Below are 25,022 nucleotides of genomic sequence, written 5' to 3'. Positions count from 1 at the left end.
CCCACACGGCCCCGATCAAACAGCGATACAGCCGGTACCCCAGAATGGGGGCTCCGGGTCAGGCAGCCTTAGAGAGCGGACCGGACGGCAGCAGCGCCCTTCCGCGGTGCCCGTGCGACCCCGACACCCCGGAGCAGAAGACCCTCAAGTCGCAAGCCCACGGCGTACCCGCAACCCCAGCATTACCCATTGCAGCCTCTCCCGGCACGGAGGCCACGGCTCCGCTTACACTCCGCAGCCGCAAGCCGAGGCCCTCGGATGCGCTCCGCAAGGGCCTCCCGTGATAGCCGGGGGCCGGGGCGGCCTCGCGATGGGGCGGGGGGGAACAAGCGGTCAGCCCACGCCGCGGTCGGAAGGCCTTAGGTTAGCACGCCCGGCGGCAGCCGCGACCCCATCCCCTCGGAGGCTCGGCCGGCGCCCTGCCGCAGCCCGCACCCCGGCCAGAGCTCACCCGGCCTCAGCCGGGCGCGGGCGCTGCCTGGAACCCTCGACAGCCTCGGATGGCCTCGGATGACCGCGCCGCCCCGAAGCTACCTGCCGCCGCAGACACATGGCGCAGCCGCGCACACATGCACGCTGCGTCATCACGCAGCCCGCCGGCAGCCGGACGCAGTGATGTCACGCGGGGCGCCGGGCGCGGGTAGGACGCGGGCGGAAGTCTCTTAACGGCTGCCGGGGGTCCGGCGGAGAGCGCGTTTTCCTAGTTCACATCGCGCAGCACGCAGCCCATGCTACCGCTGCTCTGCCCTACGCGGACGAGTGCGCGTACCTGGCGGCCCAGCGTCCCGGCGGGTTAATGGCCCCCCGCCGGCTGTGGGGCTGGGTCCGCCGAGCCGCGTACGACAGCGAGGTAGCGCTCTGCCCTCGCATCCCTTTAGCGGATTGCCCAGGATGCGCATCACTTTCTGGTTTAATAAAAGTATCTTCTCTTCTGCCTTTGTGGAGAGGTCGTCCGGGTTGGGAGGAGATTTTGGTTTTAATTTTATCCCCCCCCCCCCGTCCGCCGGCCGAGGAACGCGCACGGGAAGGTACTGAAGCTGGAAAGGGTGCGGCTTGTTGGAGATACAGCGAAGCGTTGTAGGTTGGCAGGGTGTTCTCCGAGAGGAGAGGTGGGCAAGAACTACACACTCAAGGGTCTTGAATAGGAAGGCGAGAACTTGTTCTGTAGGTAAAGAAGCCGAGTAGTACTTGAAACTCATTTTGCACCTGCTAAATTCATTCAAGCATTTTAGAGTATACAAATCCCATTACATATTTTATTAAATCTCTTGAGACTGGGCAGGAATATTACTTCCAGATTGCTAACATGGAAAATAACATTCAGCCAAGGAGGTTAACAAAGCTAGGGCTTGGTGCAGGTTCTAGCTCAGACTTCAGTGCTGTGTGCCTCCCGACACTCTGCCATGAGATAATCTAAGAGAACCGGGAAGGCACATGGTTATGGAGGGCCAAGGTATGGCTGTGAGGGTGTGGGTGTATATGTGTGACCCAAAAAGCTGGGCTCCCTGAGGACTGAAAGAGAAGAGCCTTTTTCTAAAATGATAAAAAAATTCATTAGAGACGTGAAGATGCCCCAAGGAAGTTTTTTCCCAAGGAATAAGAGAGGGTGCCAAAATATTAAAAACCACATAATCAAAGCTCAGTTGCATTGTACAGGGAGGCTGCATGAGACTGACACACAGACCTTCCAGCAGTTCTTAACCATCAGACTATTGGAAAGAACTTTCTCCAAATCCACATCTCAAAAGAATAACTCCATTATTCTTCCAAGCCAACTGGGATGTATGCCTGAAAAGAATATTAGCAATTTGGCTCTGGAAGAATACACAGAGAGTTACAGCCAAGGAAATGCCAAATACAGCTCACGGGGTCTCCCACAGGAGGCCACACAGCATGGTTGTGCTTCTGAGGAGGCATTATACCTAGAGCTGGTTTGGTCCTTTATCATGTACAGGCCTGGACACTAGAAATTACAAATTCATTGAGAATTCACTCGAAGTGATTAAAGAAATTCTTTTCTTCACTAAGCAAGTCAACCACTGGATTTATCATGGGCACAGCATGGTATGAAGTGCTGCATGGTATGTGTCAAAAAACTGAGAGACATCTAGTTAGTTATTTGCTATTTTGTTCTCCTGAAGAAGATAGTGGTTGGGCAAGAGGGACAAGAAAGAAAAGACCGAAGTCTTCCCAGCCTTGGGAACAGGGAAAAGATTCACTAAAAACAAGCAACAATAAGGAACCCCACACCAATTAGTTGGAATCTAGCCAAGATGTGAGTTGGGGAAAATTGTCTTTGAGCAGGCCAATTGAGGATAAATCTTCAGTTGTTCGGGGCTTTCTCAAAAGGAGCCTACCAGGAAGGCATCTTTGTGAGACCCTGTCTAGGTAACTTCAGTGTCCTCCCATCTTAGTCTGGTCAGGTGCATGTCATTTGTCTCGCTAGAGCTTCTCAGATACAAAGAGGAACCCCACACAGTCTCTAAAGGACCTTATAGTTTAGTAGAGGAAATGTCCTAACATGGCTAACTCTAGCATCAGGACATGCAAAGAAAGTGCTCTGGGGCTGGAGGAGGGAAAAATCGCATCCAAAGATTTAGTGGAAGAGGTGATAACTTGAGCTGGGTGAAAAAAACCCAGCAGCTAGGTCTACCAGGGACAAACCAGGCATCCAACAAAATGTGGTTTATTAACCTGCTGCAAAGAGAGAACCCTAGAGAAATCTGGGCTGTGTCTCATTGCGAGAGTAGAAAGGGAATTTTGTAAGGTTTGAGATCGCACTGAGTAATTTTTTTAGATTATTTATTTTATTTTTTAGAAAGATTTTATTTGTTAGAGAGAGAGCGCACAAGCGGGGGGCAGCAGGTAGAGTGAGCAGCAGGCTCCCCACTGAGCAAGGAGCCCAATGCAGGACTTGATCGCAGGACCCTGGGATCATGATCTGAGCAGAAGGCAGACGCTTAACCAACTGAGCCACCCAGGCGCCCTTGCACTGAACAATTCTGAGGAGGGGAAGTGAGGGTCAGCTCTAGATCATTGCTGTCATGAAGTGCAGACAACTTAGTAATTGGGTCTCAGTCTTTTTTGGCGGGGAAGGGCAGAGGGAGAGAGAATCTCAGGCAGACTCTCCCTGAGCACAGAGCCTGTCGCCAGGCTCGGTCTAATGACCCTGCGATCATGATATGAGCTGAAACCAACAGTCGGACGCTGAACCGACTGAGCCAACGAGGCACCCCGATCTCAGTCATTTTTGTTCATGAGGTGGGGCCACAGAGCAGGCTTGGGAGGTTCCTGGCAAGAAGAAGGAGGCCATCAGGACACTTTACAGCTGAAGTGTGACCTTGGGAGAAATGTTGTTTTCTGTTAACATTGCAGCTGCCTCATCAGTGTCAGTTCTGAGAAACTGAATATACACCTGGACGGTGGTCAGACCATTTATAGAAATAGGCCCACGACCTGCTGCAGGCTGCCCAGAAACCAACCCCTCCTCCACAGAAGCCTGCCCAGAAAGCTGGCTGCTGGAATTCAGACCCCTGTGTCTAGTGATGACCCAGGAAGCCACACAACACCCGTCACAATCCACATCAGCCAGATGGGCCGGCACTCAGTCAATAGCTGACATCCTACCTACTTTTTGTTCCCAGTTCCAACTCAGGACCAACTAGAGAACACCAAACACATGGGATGCCCCCACGTCCGGGTCCCGCATCAGGGCACCCCGGAGTCCTCCTTTTTCCGTCATGAAGCTCTCCCCCTCCCTGCCTGCCTTTGGGCCTCTGCAAAACCAAGGGATGCAGTGACTCCCTCATCATAGCAGGCTCTGGACAATAGCCTTTGCTTGTTCTCATTTGGTTGGTGCTTGGTATTTCCCCGATAGTATGGGGGTGCAAAGAGCTTCTGGGTTGGTGAGCACGTGGAGGTGCTGGTAGAGTTGCATCCCCCGAGGGGCGTGGAATCTCTGTGTGCCCTTCCCTACACCTTGCCCTTGGAAACTCTTTCATCTGGATGTGTCCCTGTTCCCTCTATCATGTCCTTTTATTAAAAATTGGTGAACAGTAAACTCTTCTCTTGAGTTCTGTGAGCCACTCTAGCAGGTTCATTGAACCTGAGGGAGGATGGAGGGAACCCCGATTCATAGCCAATTAGTCAGAAGCGCAGGTAACAAGTTGTGATTGCCGTCGGCATCTGAAGTGTGCATGGGGTTCTTGTGGGACTGAGCCCTCAACCCGTGGGATCTGATGCCATCTCTGGGTAGATGAAGCTAGAGTGAGTTAAATTAGTGCAGAAGGTAGAGTGAAAGATCATTTCCCCGACACCTGCTTTATGTGCCTAAGGGGCTGGAATACCTTGGGGGGTTCTAGAGACCAGCTATTTGTTTGGTATCTGTCTCAAATAGGGTCTAATCAGGAGACAGAAACAGGTTACAGGAAAGGTTTAATATAAAGCATTGTTGAGTTTAACAGTGGATTGGGGTAACAATGGATTGGCTAGTAAAAGGAAAGAAAACTCTGAAGAATACGAAATAGCAGCTATAAGGAGCAGCTACAATTCTGAGACTGAGATAAAGCTCCAGAGAAGAAACCCCTTCATCCCCAGGGCTGAGATCCAACTTTGTTAGAGAGAGCCTAGCTAAGGTCACCAAATGGTGGAGAGGCGCTGGCCGGACTTGCTGCGGGTCCCTCTAGAGTGCAGGGAAAGGTGTTCACGGGGAGTTGCCTTGTGGATATGAGGCAGGTGCTCCCAGAAGCTGGAGCTGGAAGAAGCAGTCCTTGGTGCAGGGAGGTGGGTCCTGGGGAGGCCTCTGATTCTGCAGGTGCCTGCCAAGGGAACTCCCCGGAGCCTGGCAGCAAAGCCCTTTCCTCCTGCACTGCCTCCCAGCGGTTCCTTTTGTACAGCTCTGGGACACAGGGCCACTTGGCGAGGGAGGAATGCTGAGGGCCTGGCTCCATGCCGCAGAGCAGGAAATGAGTGCGTACGGAGCTGGAGATAATACACTGACCACTGGCACGGGATCCAACACTTTAAATCCTAAGTCGAGACAAGTATCAGTTTACGTTCCAGCTGCGCTGCAAAGTTCTTACTGGCAGCTTAGCTTAGTGGCAAAGTCGTGGCCGGCGGCTGCTGACTCCAACCTGCAGTGGGGCGGGCAACCCCCCAAACTGTCTAGACTCAGCTGGAAAAGGCGGGGCCGTTATCCCGCTCACTGTTAAGGTGCTAGGTTTTGTTCGGACAGAGCCCGGCCGTTTTTTCGTTACTGCATCTCCCACCTTACTGAGAGTTTGAGTAACACAGGCGTTGGAGCAGGGGCAGTCTCAGAAAGGTGCAGCACTGAGGCCCCAGGAATTAAGGCGCAAATTGAGAAAGAGAAGGGAAGTGGCTTCGCCCGGTAGGCTCCGCCCAGCACCCCCCTTCTCGCCAGCCACGCCCTCCTCTTCCTGTTGGCCCCGCCCACCAATATGCAGGGCCCGCCCTCACCTTCCTGTCGGCCCCGTCCCTCCCCACCGGGCCCTCTTCTCCCCACCGGCGACGCCCCATCTCACAGGCTCCGCCCTTCCCTTCCTGCCAGCCCCGCCCCCTTCCCGTTCCCGTGCTCACTTTCCTGCCGGCCTAGCCCCTTCCCCATAGACCCGACCTCACCTTCCTGCCAGCCTCGCCCTCCCTTACCCACCGGCCCCGCCCCTTCCCAATAGCCCCGCTCCTCCCATCAGCCCCGTCTCTCCTTTCCTGTCCCCTACCTTGCCTCCGGCCCCGCCTTGACTCCCTGCTAGCCCCGCCCCCTCTGGCCGGCCCCGCCTTCCAGCCCTCCCCTCCCCACCAGCCACGCCCTCGCCTTACCCATGGCCCTTCCCGCGAGCCCCACCCCTCCTAGTGGCCCCTCCCCTCATCACAGGCCACGCCCACCACCATCTAGCTAGCCCCTCCCTTTCCCTCCGGCCCCTCCCCCCGCTTCCGGTCGGCCTGAGCTAGGGCTTCCCGAGCGGGAGGCAGGCCGGGAAGTTGGCTGCCCTAAAGATGGCGGCAGAATCGAAAAGTTGGAGCCGCTCCTGCGGCCCTGAAGGGCAGGGGACGGGCTCGGGGCGGGGCAGGCGCGCTCTCGCCCACCCTGAAGGGCGTGGGGCGGGATAGGGGCGCGATAGGCGCGCTCCCGCGGCCGTGAGGGGGCGGGGCAAGGCGGGCGCGTTCCCGGCGGCCCTGAGGGGTGGGGACGGGGTGCGGGGCGGGGACGGGGTGCGGGGCGGGGCGCGGGGCGGGGCCGTGCCTCGGCCCGGAAGTGCGGGGTGCGGGGTGCGGGGCGCGGACGTCCCCTGGCGGCCGCGGCCGGAGACTGCGGCCGCGCGGGCGGGAGGCGCAGGAGCGGCGGCGGCGGCGGCGGCCGCGGGGCCGGGCGAGCATGTAGCGGCCACGGGCGGCGCGGGGCTCCCGGGGCGGGCCGGGCCGCGGGGTCCGCTCGCGGCGATATGGAGGAGGAGGGCAAGAAGGGCAAGAAGGTGAGCGTGCGCGGGCGCGTTCTCCCGAGGGCCGGGCGGGGGGCGGGCTGGACCCCAGAGCGGGGCGGAGGGGCCGGCGCCGGGGGTGGACCGGGAGGGTCCCTCGGGGCCGCCCTTCGGCCAGCCGGCGCGGGGCGCGGAGCCGTCCCACGGAGGGAGGTCTGATTTGAGGTTAGGCGTGGAGAGGTCGGGGGGCGCACACGGTTGGGTGAGAGCGTGGCCGGCAGGCCAGGGTTCCCGGGTGGACCGTGCGCCGTCGGGCCCGGCACCGGGCCGCGGGAGTCGGTCTCCGCGGATGGGGTGGGAGACGAGCCCCTGGACAATGGGGTTAGGTGGTCCTCCGCCCGGCCCGCGCGGCGGGGGAGGAAGGAGCCACGCCTTTCCGCCCCTTCCGGTCAGTGAGTCCCCCAAACCCCGGCTCTGCACATGGCCATGCCCGCGGGTCAGTGAGCAGGGGCTGCAGGGGAGTTGGCCCCGCTGAGGGGCCAGAAAGTTTTCCAGGGCCCGTGTTTTAGAGACAATGGGGAGTCAGCGTAACGCAGGAACATTTGCTGCTTAGTTGACTTCAGTTTCTTGATACCAAGTAAAAGCAAAAGCTGTGCCTCACGGTCCAGCCCGTTCTCGGGCTCAGTTGTGCGCTACCTAATTCTCGCTGAGCGATTTCAGTGACGTTATATTTGGCAGCTGGATTTCGGGCATAGTTCAAGAGGCTCCTTAGTTTATGTAGTTTTAAAAATGTGGCTTTAATTATAGGCTAGAGTAGTTGATAAAGAAACTCATTTTCAGGAGACTATAATAGCTAAGCTGCCATTAACATGGAAAACGGGGTTTCAATGAAATTTCTCTTTTTCAGGTAGAGGATTTATAATGTGCTGAAATTTCGTTAGTGTGCACTTTTGTGTGCAAGTTTCAGACAGACTTTTGTAGGTCCTCTGATCTTACCAGCCTGTGCTGGCAGGAGCCAGCTGTGCCCTTCAGTTGATTCATCCCCTTGTTTCACAAGGTGCCCCATTTTTGAAAGGTTGTATTTGAAATCCGGGGTGGCCCGGTGGTCCTCAGGGGATCGTGTGGCACTTTTTCTCTCACTTTCGTTCCTCCTTGTTGTGTTATGTCGTGAACGCATGTCTAATTAAAGTGTGGTACCAGTTGCAGTTACCTAAGTCTGGAAGACAGCCGAGAAAGTGATTCAGCCTGCAGGCGCTAGACTGCAGAGGGATGGATGCTGCCCACCCTAGAGGGGGAGAGCTGAGTTTAATGTTTCTGTCACAGCGGGTGGAAGGCTCCAGAAGAAAGTCAGTCCAGTGCATCTTTCCCTGTTTGTTACAGGCAAGTAGGCAGGTGGGCCAGGAGTTGCAGAGGAGATGGTCCGTCCCCAGCGCTCTTGGCTGCCAGCATTAGTCCTGGCCCAGGAGATCACCAGTCTTGGCCTCGAAACATCTTCCACACTCAGGCCAGATGGTGCTGGCCGTGGAGGGTCACTTCCTTTGAATGGATGCTAACCTGTCTGTGATGGGGAAGCCTGGGATAGACCGACTTCTTTCAGAGCCCTCTACGAGGTTTCGAGGTTTCCTAGAAATGTGAGAATATTCAGCAATGTTGGGAGAGACAAAGAATCGGTGAGCCATTCCTGAAATAGAAGTGAGAAGCCAGTAAAACTCAGGAATTTTTGAGTTGGGGGCAGTGTTAAGATTTAAGAGGTAGAGAAGGTTAATGATGAATTTCATTGTGTCTGTTAGAGAAGATAATCACTTGTTACATAGTTGCCTAAGCCAGGAGCTCTGTGTTTTCTGTCTACTCTGCCCTTGCCCTAGCTCATTTTCCATAGGCAGGCCGGCCAGCCAGCTCTGGGGCGTGAATTCCTATCCAGGCCACAACTTAGCACACTTTCCCTCTCGCTCTCTGCCAATCTCAAGCAGGCAGAGCCTTGCTGCTCTGCTCCTCCATTCAATGTGAGGTCACCTCCAACTCATGAAATTTGGTGCTTACATTGTTCTCATTATGGTCAATTAACCAGATTAATCTATTGTAAAAGTTATACCCCAAATTCAAGCTAAAGTAGCAGAAGTAATGACCTAATAGTTTTATGAAACTACAGTTTGGGGGTGCCCGGGTGGCTCAGTCGGTTAAGGTCCTGGGATTGAGTCCCACATTGGGCTCCCTGCTCAGCGGGGAGCCTGCTTCTCCCTTTGCTGCTCCCCCTGCTTGTGCTCTCTCTGTCAAATAAATAAAATCTTAAAAAGAAAAAAAGAAAGTACAGTTTGGACATTTAAATTCTCCAAGTTAGCACCCTAAACATTGCAGATTTAACCTTTATTTTTTATTTTTATTTTTATTTTTATTTTTTTAAAGTAAGCTCTAGGCCCGTCATGGGGCTTGAACTCATGACCCTGAGATCAAGAGTCGCATGCTGTACCGACCAAGCAAGCCAGGCACCCCCAGATTTAACCTTTAAAAATGTGGATTGGGAGGCTTTTTCAGGTCTTCAGACACTTGTCCTGGTGTTTTGTTAAGCAGTTATTCAGGCTTGTTCTAATGTGGCCTATTTCTTTCTTCAGGACAGGAGTCAGTGAGCTGCCAGAGAATAAGTAGAACAGAGTGGGTTTCATAGAAAGTGGCCTCAGGTACAGCTCTGCCCTTTCTTTCTTTCTTTCTTGAACAGGGTGGGGTGGGGTGTGGAGAAGAGAGAAGAGGGAGAGGGAGGGAGAGAGAGAGAGAATCTTTTTTTTTTTTTTTTTAAGATTATTTATTTATTTATTCGACAGGATAGAGACAGCCAGCGAGAGAGGGAACACAAGCAGGGCGAGTGGGAGAGGAAGAAGCAGGCTCATAGTGGAGGAGCCTGATGTGGGGCTCGATCCCATAACGCCGGGATCACGCCCTGAGCCGAAGGCAGACGCTTAACTGCTGTGCTACCCAGGCGCCCCGAGAGAGAGGGAATCTTAAGCAGACTCCATACCCAGTGCAGAGCCCAACTCGGGGCTCGATCTCACCACCCTGATTTCATGACCTGAGCCAAAATTAGGAGTCAGATGCTTAGCTGACTGAGCCCCCCAGGCGCCCCCAGCCCTGTCCTTTCTTAGGCTACCCTGGCACATCTGATGAGGGTGACCCGAGCCCCTGTAATGGCCCATGGAAAGTCCTGGCTGATGGGGATGTGGGAGGAGCCGGTTGGGAAATGAGCAGGTCCCGGTACATCTGGGGGATGCGTGTGTGGACCAAGAAGTCCACTGGCTGCTAGAGGTGTGGGGCCTGGGGAGTAGGAATGACCACTGGGGGTCACTCTCCCACCAGCATGTCCCCAGAGTGACTGGTATCAGAGACCCCAAGTCCTGATTTGGGGTTTGGAGAATAAGGCTGCCTCCTTACAAAATGGACCCGAGTTCCAGGAGTTCTGACACTGTTCTGTCAGGATGTAATTCTTTTTTGTGAGAAACTTCTGTGTACCCGTGAGTTGCATCGTATGCTTGATTGGACGAGGGTGCCAGCCTGTGGGAGGTCGGCACCAGGCCTCTCTGCTGTTTGGGTCCTGGCTTCTGCTGCTCCGGCGGCCATGCTTTCAGCCTGAATGGTTAAATATGTTTATGTTGGGTTACTTTAATGTGCATTCTGTAAATGGGAAAAAAGAAAGGTTGTAAGGTACCCTGGAAATGTAGGACTGGATGTTAAGTAATAGCAGGGAGTTATTATTAATTTTGTTAGATATAATGTCTGTATTATGTGTGGTTGAGTTCTGAGCTGGTAGACATACACGCTGAGCTCTTTATAGGTAAAATTGTGGGATTCCTGAGATTGGCTTTACTCACGCTGGAAACAAAACAGGGGAGATAGCTGAATGCTCTGGTCATGGGTGTTCCTCATCCATTATTCTGTTTACTTGTGCGTATTTTTGAGTTTTCGCATATAAAGTGGGGAGAAAACGGTCCCCCAGGTTGTGGGCCCTGGGTCATCCGCTCCTATAGCTGCTGGACCAGCCCTCAGGCAGCGTGTGTGAGGAACTGGGGGCTTGGCTGGACTAGTTTCTTTATACCTTTGTGTCTCCAGCCGTCACACAGCCTTCTCCACAGACCTGTGTGTGTATGTATAGCTGAAATGAGAATTTAAAGAAGTGGTACTTCAAATAAGCAACGCACTAGGAGTTTTTTACTCTGTTCTTTTTTGTTTTTCCCGTTAAACCATGGCCATTCGCGTCGTGTTGCAGCCGTAACGTGGGTTAACAAAGGGACTTAGGGGTCTGTGCCTTGGGTAGGTTTCACAGTGACTCTTGGGTGACCACGTGGTGCTCCCGAGCCGGGAGGCGGGCAGATGGGGGCAGGAGGTGCCTCCAGAGACTGTAGGTCCAGCAGCCCGTGGATGAGTCCAGGGAGGCCAGCATTCGCAAGGCTCATTCCTCTTTGACTTGGAGAGTTACTGCTTACATAGTACCTTGTATTTATTAATTTTCCACGTAAGGAACCGTAGAGTCGCTGCCGCCTTCAGACCCGCGACCGGCTGGCCATGGCAGTGCCCCGAACCTCATGGTGCTTCTCTGTTACTGCTTGGAGCATTTGGGAGGAACGTCCTGGAGAGGGACACCTCTCTTTCGGCGATGGTACTGCCAAGGGGGCCTCTCTGAAGCCAGAGGGGCTGTCAGCATTGTGCCTGTGAGGTCGGGGACAAGTGCCTTCTTTAGCGATGGGCTCGGTGACTGCAGTCACTGTCGGTCTCCCGCGTCTTCCTTTCTGTCAGCAGCAGCACCAGCCCGGCTCATCCCCGCTCCGTGGTGAGTGTCAATTGCCACCCTTAAGTACTGCAGATCTGACAGTGTGAAATCCTCCTGTTCCTTTATCCGAGCGCTTAGGACATGCTGTGTGCCGCGCAAAGCAGGGCTGAGGCCGCCGCATCCTGTTTGGAGAGCAAGTGCCCACACAGCGTGGGAGATGGGGGCGTGGTGGGCGTCTGCTCATCCCACGCGGGGCCTGTGTGCATGACGTTCAGAAGCGGGAGAGGTGCAGGCTGGGGACCCCCCGAGGTGCTGGGAGGGCCCTGGGCCTGGTGGGGGGGATTGGTCCTGGGTGCCGCGGAGGCTGCTGCGGGTGTTCGTCTCTCCCTCTAACAGCTGCTCCCTGGCGCTGACCGAGTGCCAGGCCCAGATGCTGGGGACACAGATGAGCTCTGTGGTCACAGAGCTGGAAGTGGGGCTCAAAGGACCCACGAGAGTGGAACTTTAGAGAAAGCGCGCTTTGATGAGAGCAAATAGGAAACCCTTGTTGTTGTGAAGGCATCAAGTACAAGTGTAGAGAAACTCCTGTAACAAAGCTCCTGGGCCCCAACTTCAACATCTTCGGTGCGTGGGCGGCTTGTTCCTCATCTGCCCCTGTTCCCCAGGTGCTCTGGGCTGAACCGTTCTGCCCCCAGATCCACGGGGTGAAGTCCCGACTCCTGGGACCTCGGAACAGGTCTGTATTTGGAGAGGAGTCTTGAAGTGATTGAGGTAAAACGAGGTCAGTAGGGTGGGTTCTACTCCATTGTGACCGGTGTCCTTATCAGAAGAGGACATTAGGACGCAGACACGCACGGAGGGATGACTGTGTGAGGACATGGGGAGGAGACGACCGTCTGCACGGCCTGGAGAGGCTGCGGGGCTGGGGGGGTGGGGCAGGGGGGGACACCGGCCCTGCCACATCTGGATCTGGGGCGTCCAGGACTGAGAGAGAATAGATGTGTGTGTGAGCCACCCGGTCCAATGCTTTGTGAAAGCCAGTGAAGACAGGTTGTTTGGAAGCAAACCCTGGAGATCAGGGAGATGTGGCAGGAGTCCTATGCGAGGACCATGTTGAGGGAATTGGTCTCAGTCTAACCCAGAGGTTCTGAGCACCTGGTCTCCACCGGCAGCTCACACACAGGCTACTCAGAGTGGCAGGATGTCCTGCGCTGTGCTCTGCAGGCTGCAGACTGCATACGCGTGACCCGTGACAGGCTGTGTGGACGGGCTCCGCTCCTCGGAATCCCATCTGCAGTGGGGGAGCGGGCCGAGCGGTGTGTCCTGACCCGCGGTCAAGTGCTGACCCTTCCCATCACCGTCCTTGCGCACTCTCCTCCCTCATCCCAAGAACAGCAGCTCGCTTTTCAAGGTTATGCAGGGAGTTTAGGTTTGGATCTGTCAATTTAGAAATAGAAAGGAGGGGCGCCTGGGTGGCTCAGGTGTTCAGTGTCTGCCTTCGGCTCAGGTCATGATCCCAGGGTCCTGGGATCAAGCCCCGCATGGAGCCCTGCTTGGAGCTCCTTGCTCGGTGGGGAGCCTGCTTCTCTCTCTCCCTCTACTGTTCCCCTGCTTGTGTTCTTTTGCTCTCTCTGTGAAATAAATGAATAAAACCTTAAAAAAAAAAAAAAAGAAATAGGAAAATTTCCCCTTAGCTCTGTGCCAGTGCCAGAAATGTTACTCTTTTCCCTCCTAAGTGTGCCTGAATGGTAGCTGTTTGTTTGCCGGGCTGGTGCCAAGAATTAAGGCGTTTGATTGTGGGCATTGGATGCGTGCAGTGGAAATAATCCCTTTCACTAAGTGCAGCAGGACGTTGGGATTTAGGCTTTTGTTCGAGGCTTAGGATGATGGGTATCTTGTAACCTGGGAGGTGGGAAGGATCGTTGAACTCTGAAAGCGAGCATGGTCAGCGTGGACGTGCGGAGCTCCCGTCCTAACTTTTGGAGCCACTCCCTCGTGCGGGAGCCACGGATTCACCTGCTGACACTTGTGACTCTTGTTTCTTTGACTGTTTATGGTTCCCTGCACTGTTGGACCCACAATCCAGTATGCCTCCTGTGTGTCCTTACCGTTAACTCTGCAGTCCCGTGTGCTCTAGAACATTCCATTTTCCCTCATTGTCGACCTGGCGGGGATGCAGTTTATGAATCTAATGCTTGGATAGACCTGCATGTCAGCAAATGTCCCAGGTCTAACTTCCAGAAGACATGTCCCTCTCAATGGCTGTCACCGGTGTGCGTTCTGCGTTATAACAGTAGCTGAAGCAGACCTGCCCGTCATACACGGAGGTCACACCCATGTCAGGCCCTGTTAGACCTCCTCTCCAGGATGCCTGGGTGGCTCAGTTGGTTAAGTATCTGACTTCAGCTCAGGTCATGATTCTCAGGGTCCTGGGATTGAGCCCCACGTCGGGCTCCCCACTTATAGGGGAGTCTGCTTCTCCCTCTCCCTCTGCCTCTCCTCCCACTTATGCTCTCTGTCTCTGGCAAATAAAGAAATAAAATCTATAAAAATAATAATAATAAAAAAGAAGGCTTCTCTCCTCCCAGGATTGAATCTTCAGCCCCCTCCTTGGAAGAAGAGTGTGCGTCCGCCCCCCCAGCATTTGATTATGAACATTCTTGAATCCAGCAGAGTTGAAAGGATTTTAACAGCAAATCCCTGTCCACCCACTACCTAGATTCTACCATTAACGTTTGCTGTGCACACCTACCCATCCATCTCTGAATCCACCTGAAAACTCACCGTGCTGCCCTGCCTCTCTGAGGCGTTTGAGGGTGAATTACAGACACCATTCCACTTCAGTCTGGATACTTCAGCATGCTTCTCAGTAGCTGGAGTTCAATATCTTTAATAGTTTTCTTTTGCTGTAAACTTTATATATAGTGAAACGTACTCATCTTAAAAGTACATTAGCTAAACTCTGACAAATGTGTACACCTGTGCATCCCAAAGCCCTGCCAAGAAATAGACCATTGTCATCACTCAGAAAGTCCCTCATGCCTCCTGGGGCGCCTCTCCCTTCCCTGAGGCAGCTGCTGCTCTGATGGCTGGCACTCTAGATGGGTCCTTCGGGACAGGTTTCTGTTTGAGAACTTCACACACATGGATTCAGGCAGTACATATTCTTTTTTTCTTTTTTTTAAGATTTTATTTATTTATTTGAGAGAGCGAGCATGAGCAGGGCAGAAGGAGAGGGAGAAGCAGACTCCCCGCTGAGCAGGGAGCCCGATGCGGGGCTCGATCCCAGGACCCTGAGATCATGACCTGAGCCGAAGGCAGGTACTTACCCCACTGAGCCCCCAGGCGCCCCCAGGCTGTATGTATTCTTTTGTGCGGGGATCCCTTTACTCGTGTGATGATTCTGGGATTCACCCGTGATCTCGTGATGTCGAGTAGCAGTCTACTATATGTCTACACCACGACCTGTCATCTGCTGTTGGCCCTTGGGTTCTTTCGGGTCTTGTATTCTTATGAAAAGCAGTGAACATTTGTGAGTGGGTCATTGCATGGACGTATGTGGCCATTTCTTTCAGGTAAATACCTAATAATTGAATTGCCATTTATGCGGTAGCTATGCATTGAACTTTATAAGACACCGCCAAACTGTTCCCTGTGGAATTTTTGTCCACTGATTCTGTCAGTTACTGAGAGTGGGTGTTCACATCTCCAGTTGTTTTGGATTTGTTTCTCCTTGTAGTTCTGTGCGTTTTGGCTTCAAGTGTTTTTTTCTTAAGTACATACACATTTAAGATCATTATGTCTCGGGGTGCCTGGGTAGCGCAGTCGTTAAGCGTCTGCCTGCGGCTCAGGGTGTGATCCCGGCATTCCGGGATCGAGTCCCACATTGGGCTCCTCCGCTGGGAGCCTGCTTCTTTCCCTCCCACTCCCCTGCTGTGTTCTCTCTCTCGCTGGCTGTCTGTCACATAAATAAATAAAATCTTTAAAAAAAAAGATCATTATGTCTCGTTGAAATGAGTCTCTTTCATTGTGAAACGACCATCTTTGTGATAACGTTTCTTGTCTCGAATTCTTGTCCTGATGTTAATACAGCCACACCGCCTCGCTAGCTTTTTTTTTTTTTTGTAATGGTTTTGAAACTCTCTTTATTGTCTAGGTGAATAGAACACAGTGAGATTGTCATATCTGCTTCTGCATTTATTCTGTTGCTATGTGTTGTTTTGGTTGAAATGTATGAAGAAAATCTGGCCTCACACAGCCATGTAGCTGGAAAAGGGAGAAGTGTTTTCATAGTCTTCAGATAATGGTGGATTATTCTTTTTTTTTTTTTATTTTTTCATCCTTTTTAAATTTTAAAAATTTTTTCATCCTTTTTTTATTTTTTTTAACATCATGGCTTTATTTATTTATTTGAGTGGGCTCCACACTTAGCGTGGGGGCTTGAACTCACAACCCCAAGATCAAGAGTTGTGTGCTTTACCATCTGAGCCAGCCAGGTGCCGCAGTGGTGGATTCTTCCTTTTTTTTTTTTTTTAAAGACTTTATGTGAGAGAGAGAGAGAGAGAAAGAGAATGAGTGGGGGGAGGGGCAGAGGGAGAGGGACAAACAGACTCCCCACTGAGCAGGGGACCCGATGTGGGTCTTGATCCCAGGACCCCCTGAGATCATGACCTGAGCCAAAGGCAGATACCCAACCAACTGAGCCACCCGGGCGCCCCAGTGGTGGATTATTCTTGATCCTATACCCAAACTCAACAAATGGTGGTCTCCTAATGGTCATTCGCAATGTGGAATTTGACAGCCGCATCAATACACTTCGCATGTTCTATTGTACTGAAGCGTACCAGCTTCCTTACGCTGCATGTTGGCACGGTGTGCCCCTGAACGTGTCCGTAGCTTGGGATTGCATCTTCTGTAATCAGCATATTGCTTATGTAATTGTTATACCTTTTTTATTTTTATTTTTTTTATTTTTTTTATTTTTTAAAGATTTTATTTATTTATGTGACAGAGAGACAGCCAGAGAGAGAGGGAACACAGCAGGGGGAGTGGGAGAGGAAGAAGCAGGCTCACAGCAGAGGAGCCCGATGTGGGACTCGATCCCGGTACGCCAGGATCACGCCCTGAGCCGAAGGCAGACGCTTTAACGACTGCGCTACCCAGGCGCCCCAATGTTATACCTTTTTTTAAAAAAAAGATATATTTATTTATTTTAGAGAGAGTGTGTGGGAGGGTGCAGGGGAGGGGCAGACGGAGAGGGAATCTCAAGCAGATGCCCCTGCTCAGCACAGAGCCTGACACGGGGCTTGATGCCATGACCCTGAGATGGTGATCTGAGCCGAAACAAGTGTTGGACGCTTAGTCGACTGAGCCACCCAGGTACCCCTTGTTATACCTTTTTAATCTAGTTTGACACCTGGTACCTTTTGATTCTGCCTTCACTTTTAATATAATTGATAGGATTGTGTTTGCCACTTTCCTGTTTTTTTTTCTGTTTCTCTTTTGTGCTTTGTTCCTCCTTCATCTGTCTTCTTTTGGGTCGAGTGCTTTTAGGGTTCCATCATGTTGCTAAGCACGTGGAGGTTGCAGGACACACCCGTAACTCATTGCAGACAGCCACAAATCACTGCCATGCTCTTCCTCGTCTGCTGCGAGAGCCTGTCAGCAGTACTGCTCCACGGATGCTGCCTCCTCTCTTTGCAGAGCTCTTGGCATTTTATTCCTGTACATGTAATAAAGCCAACATTATTATTTTTGCTTTAGACCATTGAATTTTTACCTTTTTATATTGAAATAATGTTAAGTTTACAAAAAAGTTGCATAAACAGTACACAGAGTACCGAGGTACCTCTCACCCAGCTTCCCCAATTGTTTACATTTCTAAGTGATTTAAGAAGAAATTTCATGGGGCGCCTGGGTGGCTCAGTCGGTTAAGCATCTGCCTTCGGCTTGGGTCTTGATGCCGGGGTCCTGGGATCGAGCCCCGTGTCAGGCTCCCTGCTCAGCGGGGAGTCTGCTTCTCCCCCTCCTCCAACTGCTCCTGCTCTCTCTCTCTTTCAAATAAATAAATACATAAATACCTTTAAAAAAAAGCAATTGCAGACATGATGCTCTGTGACCCTTCATCCTTCAGTGTGTGTTTTCTTTTCTTTTCTTTTTTTTTAGATTTTTTATTTATTTATTCAACAGAGATAGAGACAGCCAACGAGAGAGGGAACATAAGCAGGGGAGAGGAAGAAGCAGGCTCATAGCGGAGGAGCCTGATGTGGGGCTCGATCCCATAACACTGGGATCACGCCCTGAGCTGAAGGCAGATGCTTAACCGCTGTGCCACCCAGGCGCCCCCAGTGTGTGTTTTCTTGATACAAGGACCATCCCACCTCAGTAAGACCATCCAATCAGGAAATCCACATCAACCCTGTATTGCCGTCTGATTCATGGACCGCATCCGAATTTGCCGATTGATGTCTGTTTGCTCCATTTCTGGTGATTCTGACTCATGATGTGCCAGGTTTCTGCATTTTTTTTTTTTTAAGATTTATTTATTTGAGAGAGAGAGAGCAAGCACGTAGGGTGGAGGGGCAGAGGGAGAGGGAGAGAGTCCCAAGCCAACTCCCCGCTGAGTGCAGAGCCTGACCTGGGGCTTGATCCCATGACCCCGAGATCATGACATGAGGTGAAATGTACAGTTGGATGCTCAATCAACCGTGCCACCCATGTGCCCCAGCCAGGTTTCTGCCTTTATTTTTGTTTTGTTTTGTTTTATTTTAATTTTAGAGAGTGTGAGAGCGTGTGTGCAGGAGTGGGGAAAGGGGCAGAGGCAGAGGGAGAAGCAGGCTCCCCGCTGAGCAGATCCCAGGACCCTGAGATCATGACCTGGGTTGAAGTCAGGTGCTTTAACTGACTAAGCTACGCAGGGGCCCCTAGGTTTCTGCATTTTAAAGTTCTTTTACTATAATCTTTTACTATTATTATTAACTTGGAAGCTCAAATTGTCCCAAACTCAACCTGTAGGAGCCACTGTAGGCTGGCTCTGATGTTTTTTTATTTTTAACTGTGGTCAAAAACCCATAACCTACCATTTGCCATCTTAACCATTTTTAAGTGTGCAGTTCAGTCATGTTAAGTGTATTCACGTTGGTGTGTGGCTGGTGACTTTTGACTAGTCCCCAGTATTCTTTGAGCTCTTGCTTACATTTGCTACAAGATGTTCTAGGCTATTCTGCTTTCCTGCCCCAGCCCGACCAGAACCAGACATTTGTCCGAGGATCCTGGTTGCTTTCAGTGGAATTGGTATCTAGAGACCAAGATCTGACAGTAGATGTGCTCATTGCTGTGGGAGTGTAACTTCTATTAGGGGACTAGGGACCTCTTTTGGGTTATTTCTTGACGATTTTTTGGAGATCTTGGATTATTCATAGGTAGTTTCTTTATTCCTCATTGGGGCTCAGTGGCATTTTCCTTTATGGATTAATGTAATTCATTTCAACAGTAGCCTGTTGATAGAATTTTACGTTGCCATTTTGCTTTAACGCAAAATGCAGAGATGAGCCATCTACTAACCTTTCACACGTGTATACGTGTATCTATAGGATTAAGTCCTGAAAATGCAATTGTTAGGAAGCTTTATGTACATTTGTAATTTTAGTATATACTGATAAATTGTTCCCCACAGCAGTACCAATTTTTATTCTTAACATCAATTTATCAGAATGCATGTTTTCAAATATCCTTGCTCACAACACATTACCAGACCGTTGAATACTTGCCAAGCCGATAGATGAAAATGGTATTTGCTAATAATTTTGGGTTTTATTTTCCAAAATGACCTTAAAATTTTTTCTTACTACAAAATACATTTACAGCTCAGAAAAATAGCAAAATATATTCAAGAAAAAATGACAAACAATCCTGTCCTATGAACAACTATTATTAGAGCTTTTCAGATCACTTTCCTACGTGTGTCTACTTTTCTGTGCATGTACAGTTTTACTTCCTTGGCTTCATTTATTTCAGACACTTGTTTAGTGCCCACTGGGTACAGGGCTTTCTGGGGAGTTGTCGCCACCTTCCTGAAACTCCTTCACCATCTTTGGGGGGGCTTTTAGTGCCACGAGATAGAGAGATCCAAGTGCTGTAAGAAGGAGCACGGGGTGGTGGATCAGGATGTGCACTGTGCAGAGTGAGTGGATTCTCTGAAGGGCCCACTCCCCCCATCCCCTTGTCACTTGAACTCTGTCATTTAGTTCTGTTGTTGCTGGAGAAGTAGGGCCCACCTGGCTGCCCCTGCTGGGCTGTTCCTTGTTGGCCACACAAATTTCTGTAGCTACATTTGGTGCGTATGGAGACAAGGTGATGGAGGGTGCCTTTGAGGTAAGTATCAGGAACAGGGTTATTTATCCTGGAAGGAGGTCGAAGAGTCAGGGTAGCTGTTTATGGATATCCCTTACAAAGATTCTGCTGTTTCAGTGCCTGTTAGAGACATCCGTGGCCCCTATTTCTGGGGCAACCCTTGTGTGTCTACATAGAGTGCTCTTGGAAGTTTATTCCTAGAGCTGGAACTTTGCTGTAATTACCAGGGTCAGAAAACCCTGTCACTGGTCTCTTATCACCTGGCATACGTAGAGAAGACATGCCACATCCATGAATCTCCCCGAATTTCCTGCTTGGGAACACTCATTTCCAGAGCTCTTCACACATGGGATCCTGCACGTCATAAGAAACTTGTGCTTGGCTCCCCAGTGCCGAAGCATTTTGGGAGGGGCACGATGTGACCTTTTCGGGGGTTCTGGACGCCAGGCCTGCCTTGTCTTCCCAGTGCCAGCCTTCAGTGGTACATCATGGCCTCACCTCCCTCTTTCTTCCTCCGTGGCTGGGTCTTGGCCAGCTGATGGGTCTTCTATTTGTTTTTTTTTTCATCTACTTCACTGCTCCTTTTCTCCCATCCCCAGACCCCAAGTTCTTTCACACCTGGCCTTCATTGGCAAACATCCTAACCTGTATAATACGGGTCCTTTTGTTTGCGGTCTTGTAAAACGTGTGCTGTTTTCACGCTTTTTTACAAATCTTTTTATTTTGAAATAATGTCATACTTAAGAGTTGCAAGAGTGGCACGAGGAGCCCCCGTGTACCCTCTGCGGCATTAAGGCAGGCGGCTTGCGCTGCAGAAGCAGGGTGGCGTGTGCGCTGCCGGCTCCTTGCTCTTGGCGGCTGCTCAGTCCCTGTGCCTGTCTCCCGTGTGGCCTCTGTCACACTCCTCACTGCCCGCTCACCAGGGTGCGGCAGGTTTTAAGAGGCTCTCCTGTTGGTCTCCCTCCGGTCGCCCATCACTGCCCGGTCAGGCCCGGAGGGAGATGCTTTTGGCCTCGCCAGCGGCCGGCGCCCTCTCTGGGCGCGTGCGCGGGCTGCGTGGCTAGGCGGTCACGTCCTGCGGGGAGGAGCCTGCATGGCCCCGCCCTTGGGCGTGGTGTCCAGGGATTGCGCTGTGGGCGCTCAGGGTCACTAATGCGGGCAGCTCCAGCCGGCTGTAGGGCCGTAGATCTTCTTCATCAGGGGTGCGGCCCTCCTGAGCCCGTGGTGTGGGTACGGGACGGTTGTCCTCCGCTGCGTCCAGCCCTGCATGGCCCTGTTTATGGAAGCGGCTGGCTTTGGCCTTCAGTGAAGGTGCCCTTTCCCTCTCTTTTTTTTTTTTTATAATGATTTTTTATTTTATTGTGTTAGTCACCATACAGTACATCCCCGGTTCCCTCTCTTGCTAGGCATGGCTGGGGTGAGTTCCACTTACGGGCTTGAGGTTGGGGGAACTCGTCAGAATTGGGCTAAAACGGTCACTGCTTTTTATTCTCCCTCACCCCACTCCCTGTGAGGGTGCTCCTCTCCCTCACCCCAATCCCTGCGTGGGCTCTGTTCTCGCTGCATTCCCTCCATATGCACTCCTCCCCCTTCATCCCATTCTTTCTGTGGGTGCCCTCCCCCTCAGCGTGCTCCCGCTGTTGGTTTTGTGTGTGTTTGGCTCACAGAGGCAGGGGAGGCTCTTGGGTCAGAAGGTTGGAAGAAGGTAGGTGCTGGGGAGGCCTGAGCTGCAGGCCCAGCCTGTTGCCAGAGCTCCTGGCAGCTGTGATGCTGACAGGCACTAGGAAGTAGCGGGGGCCTGGCCTCACCTCCACCTGATGTTCTTCTGTAGAGGCTCCTGTATGGATTTGGTCACACTGGGAGGAAGTGGCCAAATGCCCAGTTGTGGACGCAGCGTATCCCGAGAGGCTGTAAGGTGTTGGGCATCCTCTCTTGTTGGTGGCTGTGGGGCCCGCGTGTGTGGGGCTCTCTGCGGTGCTGTCCAGATGGCTCTCAGGTGACCTGGGGAAGCAGAGCCTTGGCCTCTGCCCGTGTCCTGGCTTGCCCTGCGCAGGTGTGCAGAAAGGACAGGTAGCCCTTGCAGGTGGATCTCTGGAAGCCATTAGTCTGCCAGGACTCCCACAAGGATGGAGGCCACCGGGGCTCGGCACATGCTGGCTTCGTGGGGCCGATGGAGCGTTCAGGCAGGGCACCGTGGCCGGGTGCAGGCAAGCTGATTTTCGGTTTCTCCTCCGAGGACACAGCTTTCCTTCAGAAGATACTGGCAGTGTCTGAGGTGGCAGATCGTGCCAGGCGCTGTGGGGCCAGCAGCTCTGCTGTTCCAGGCTCCGTGCACCAGTGGCTTCTGGCCGGGTGGGACCTCAGGCCCAGACGTGGGCTCAGTAGTGCATCTGGGCCCCTTTAAGGGTGCCAGCGACTCTCAGCCGTGCACTCGGTGCCTTGGGGCTTCTCTTCCAGTTACTTGTGCTGATGGAAACAGCAAGTCCAGACGCACCACAGCGGGCGTTCACATCCATATAGGAACCTGTGGGGTGTGGGGGGCGTGAGGGCTGACCCCACCTCGCCGTTCCTGAACCCCAGGCTGGCCTCTGCCTCGGCTGCCATGTCCCCCGCCCGCCTGTCAGCAGCCCCTCCAGCCAGCTTTGCTTGTCCCTCTGTCCCTTTGGAGCTCTGGCCTATCACAGAAGAGAAGGTCCTGATCCCAAGGGTAAGTGCGTGCTCTACGGCTAAATTAGCAGAGACATCTGAAATGTCTGTGAGACAAACTCCTGAAACACAGAAACGTGGGCTAGAAGAAGTAGAGAGACATCTTGTGTTCGGATGGGATTGGTGGCCTCATGACTGTGTCGGTCCCCCCTGAGTTAATGTATGATCCCAGTGAAAAGGCCACAAGGCTCTTCTCTGGAACCAGACACTTGAATGGAAGCTCACCTGAGTTACAAACAAGCAAGAACAGCCAAAAAACTTCCATGAGAAAGAAGAGCGATGCGGGAAGAAGCCTAGAATGGGTGGGGGTGCCGTGCCCCTGCTGGATGGTGTGGGGTTGTCCCATGATGAGCAGAGGGAGCAGAGGGGAGAAGTCAGAAATAGCCCTGCTCTGCAAGGAGCTGAGTGTGCAGGAGAGTGGGGAGATCTGATTCGTAGCGAGTGGCATGGGGTAACGGGGTCACCATACAAAAAAGGGTAAAATAGGTCCATCCTTCGTACCGTACACCAGGATGAACAACAAATGGGCTCCGAAATTTAAATAAAAAACTAAATAATTAAGCCTTAAAGAAAAGACCAAAAGACCTGGTCACATAAACATAAGCAAAGTAAAAAGACAAATCAAGAAATTATTTGCATCTTATAAAACAGAAGGTAAATGTCTCATAAATAAGGTGCTTCTAAAAAAGAAGGGAAAACAACAGCCAGGGGCTGAGAGGAAAAAAGGGCAAGAGATGGGAACAGAGGGTTCACAGGAAGAGAAACACAAATGGCTTTTAAAAACGTGTGAAATTTTGGGCACCGTGGCCGGGTGCATTTCTAAATGCAAATTTAGATACTTGGGGCCACCTGTTTCCCCCCCTTCCCCGAGGCCAGCAGAAACCCCAGAGTTGGTCAGGCTTGAGGGAAGGGGCCTGCACAGCCCCAGACATGACATACGGGCAATGCCTGGCTCACCTGGTGCATTGACTGACCCAGCGTCTCACTTCTTGCCGTGCATTGACTGACCCAGCATCCCACTTCCAAAGACCTACCCCAGGGACACATTGGCAAGAACAGGACATGGTTTGTGCGATGTGGCCCTATTCCATGTGCAGGGGGCAGGTTCTCCAAGCCGTGCTGCACCCACACCGTGGGTTTTGGGGCAGCGTGGCCAGAGAGAGGGATCCCCTGAGCCCTGTGATTAGGCTCCAAGACATGCATGTGCATGTGTTCACTCTGACAGTTTTTAAATGGTTACCTGGAGGCCAGGAGGGTGTGACCTCTGAGCATAGGCCTCGTGACTGTGCAACCATCTCGTGTTCTATAATATTACAAATTGAATAAAAGCTTCTTAAAACGTCACTTAAAAATACATATTAAAAACGGTGTAAAGCCACAAAAAGGCATAACCCCTCAGAGAAGAGTTATTTCAAGTAATGAAATCAAAGACCTGTGACAGCATACCCCCAGTGGGATATGCACTGAAGACAAGAAGTACAAAAAGCCCCAAATTGTTTTCAGTAATCCTATTAGTAATAATACTGGTATTGTCATTTTGCAACTGTCCTGTATGTTTTCGGATGCGGTGGCAGGGTAGTTAGCATCCTTGCATGTGCCCTCTCAGCATGGGACCCAGGGCAGAGCATACCAAAGGAGGTAATCCATAACCCTGTAATCCCAAATTGGAATTGGAAATGTCACTCTTAGCTCCTAAGGTCTTTTCAACACAGAAAGCTTATATCCCTACTCTGTGGTTGAAAAGTCCCGGGAATAAGCCCCAGTGAGCACCCTTGGTGCCTGCGGGACCCGAAACAGCATTTGGGACCCGAAACAGCATTTTCTTCCAGAGGCAGCTGCTCCCCCGCCTGAGCTGTCGTTCCCCTCCCCCCCCCCCCAAGTTGTTCCCTGCCTGAGATGTTCCCCACCAGAGCTGTCCCAGGTCTGAACTGTTCCCCTGTCAGAGCCGTCCCAGGTCTGAGCTGTCCCCCACCTGAGCTGTCCCCTGTCAGAGCTGTCCATTGCCTGAGCTGTCCCCTGCCAGAGCTGTCCCCGGTCTGAGCTGTCCCCCACTGCTGGTCAGAGGTGCGGCATCTGAGCATCTGCAAGGCGATGGCTGTGGTTTGTTCCTGTTCACCTTGGGCGATTGTTAAGGAACAATTTGACAGCTGTGATCAGAGAGGAAAGAGAAGGTGTTCGACTTGGCTTTTCTGACTGAGCTGAGGATATGTGGTGGGTGAAGGATGACAGGGCTTCCAAATGAAACACTCAGCCTGTTTCTTGCATGTTTGTGCTGAGCTTATTTTCTTTGGGGACCTGGGGCACTGGGTCTTTGGCTGTGTCCTGAGCCGTGGAGAACTAAGACTACTGGTCAGAACTCGTGTCCACCTTCATCCTCCCACTTGCTCTTCATTTTCTTCTTCTTTTCCTTTTTGATCTTTTGTCAGTTTTGTCAGTTAATTTTCTTAAAAAACAAAACAACAACAACAAAAAAACCCCAAACTCCTTAGGGTCAGATTATGTTTGGCACTTGCTCCAGTTTTTGACCCAGTGGAGAATATTTCTTATGTATTTTTTAATTTTTGTTGGGGTAAAGTACACATAGTCTTTGTGACTTTAACCATTTTATGTTATGTTATGTTATGTTATGTTATGTTATGTTATGTTATCTCTACACCCATCATGGGCCTTGAAGTCACAACCCTGAGATCATGAGTCCCACGCTCTACCGACTCAGCCAACAGGCGCCCCCCAGTGGAGAACATTTCTCTTTGACTTCCTTTTTTTTTTTTTTTTTT

General features: G+C 51.9%; 1 protein-coding gene across 2 annotated transcripts in view; it reads left to right on the top strand.

Moving 5' to 3' along the window:
• Window positions 1-6,370: 6,370 nt before the first annotated feature.
• CCM2 (CCM2 scaffold protein) overlaps window positions 6,371-25,022 on the top strand; it is a 49,102-nt gene continuing 30,450 nt past the window's right edge. For both annotated transcript variants that reach the window (XM_026502119.4, XM_026502103.4), the window contains exon 1: window positions 6,371-6,488. In XM_026502119.4, coding sequence (XP_026357904.1) covers window positions 6,459-6,488 — 30 coding nt within the window. In that variant the 5' untranslated portion in view covers window positions 6,371-6,458. The remainder of the gene's footprint in view (window positions 6,489-25,022) is intronic.

Source organism: Ursus arctos, unplaced genomic scaffold (assembly GCF_023065955.2).
Source record: "Ursus arctos isolate Adak ecotype North America unplaced genomic scaffold, UrsArc2.0 scaffold_3, whole genome shotgun sequence".
In the NCBI taxonomy this organism is placed as follows: domain Eukaryota; kingdom Metazoa; phylum Chordata; class Mammalia; order Carnivora; family Ursidae; genus Ursus; species Ursus arctos.
The sequence above is the reverse complement of the archived record's forward strand: the minus strand, read 5'-3'. Positions and strand labels throughout refer to the sequence as shown.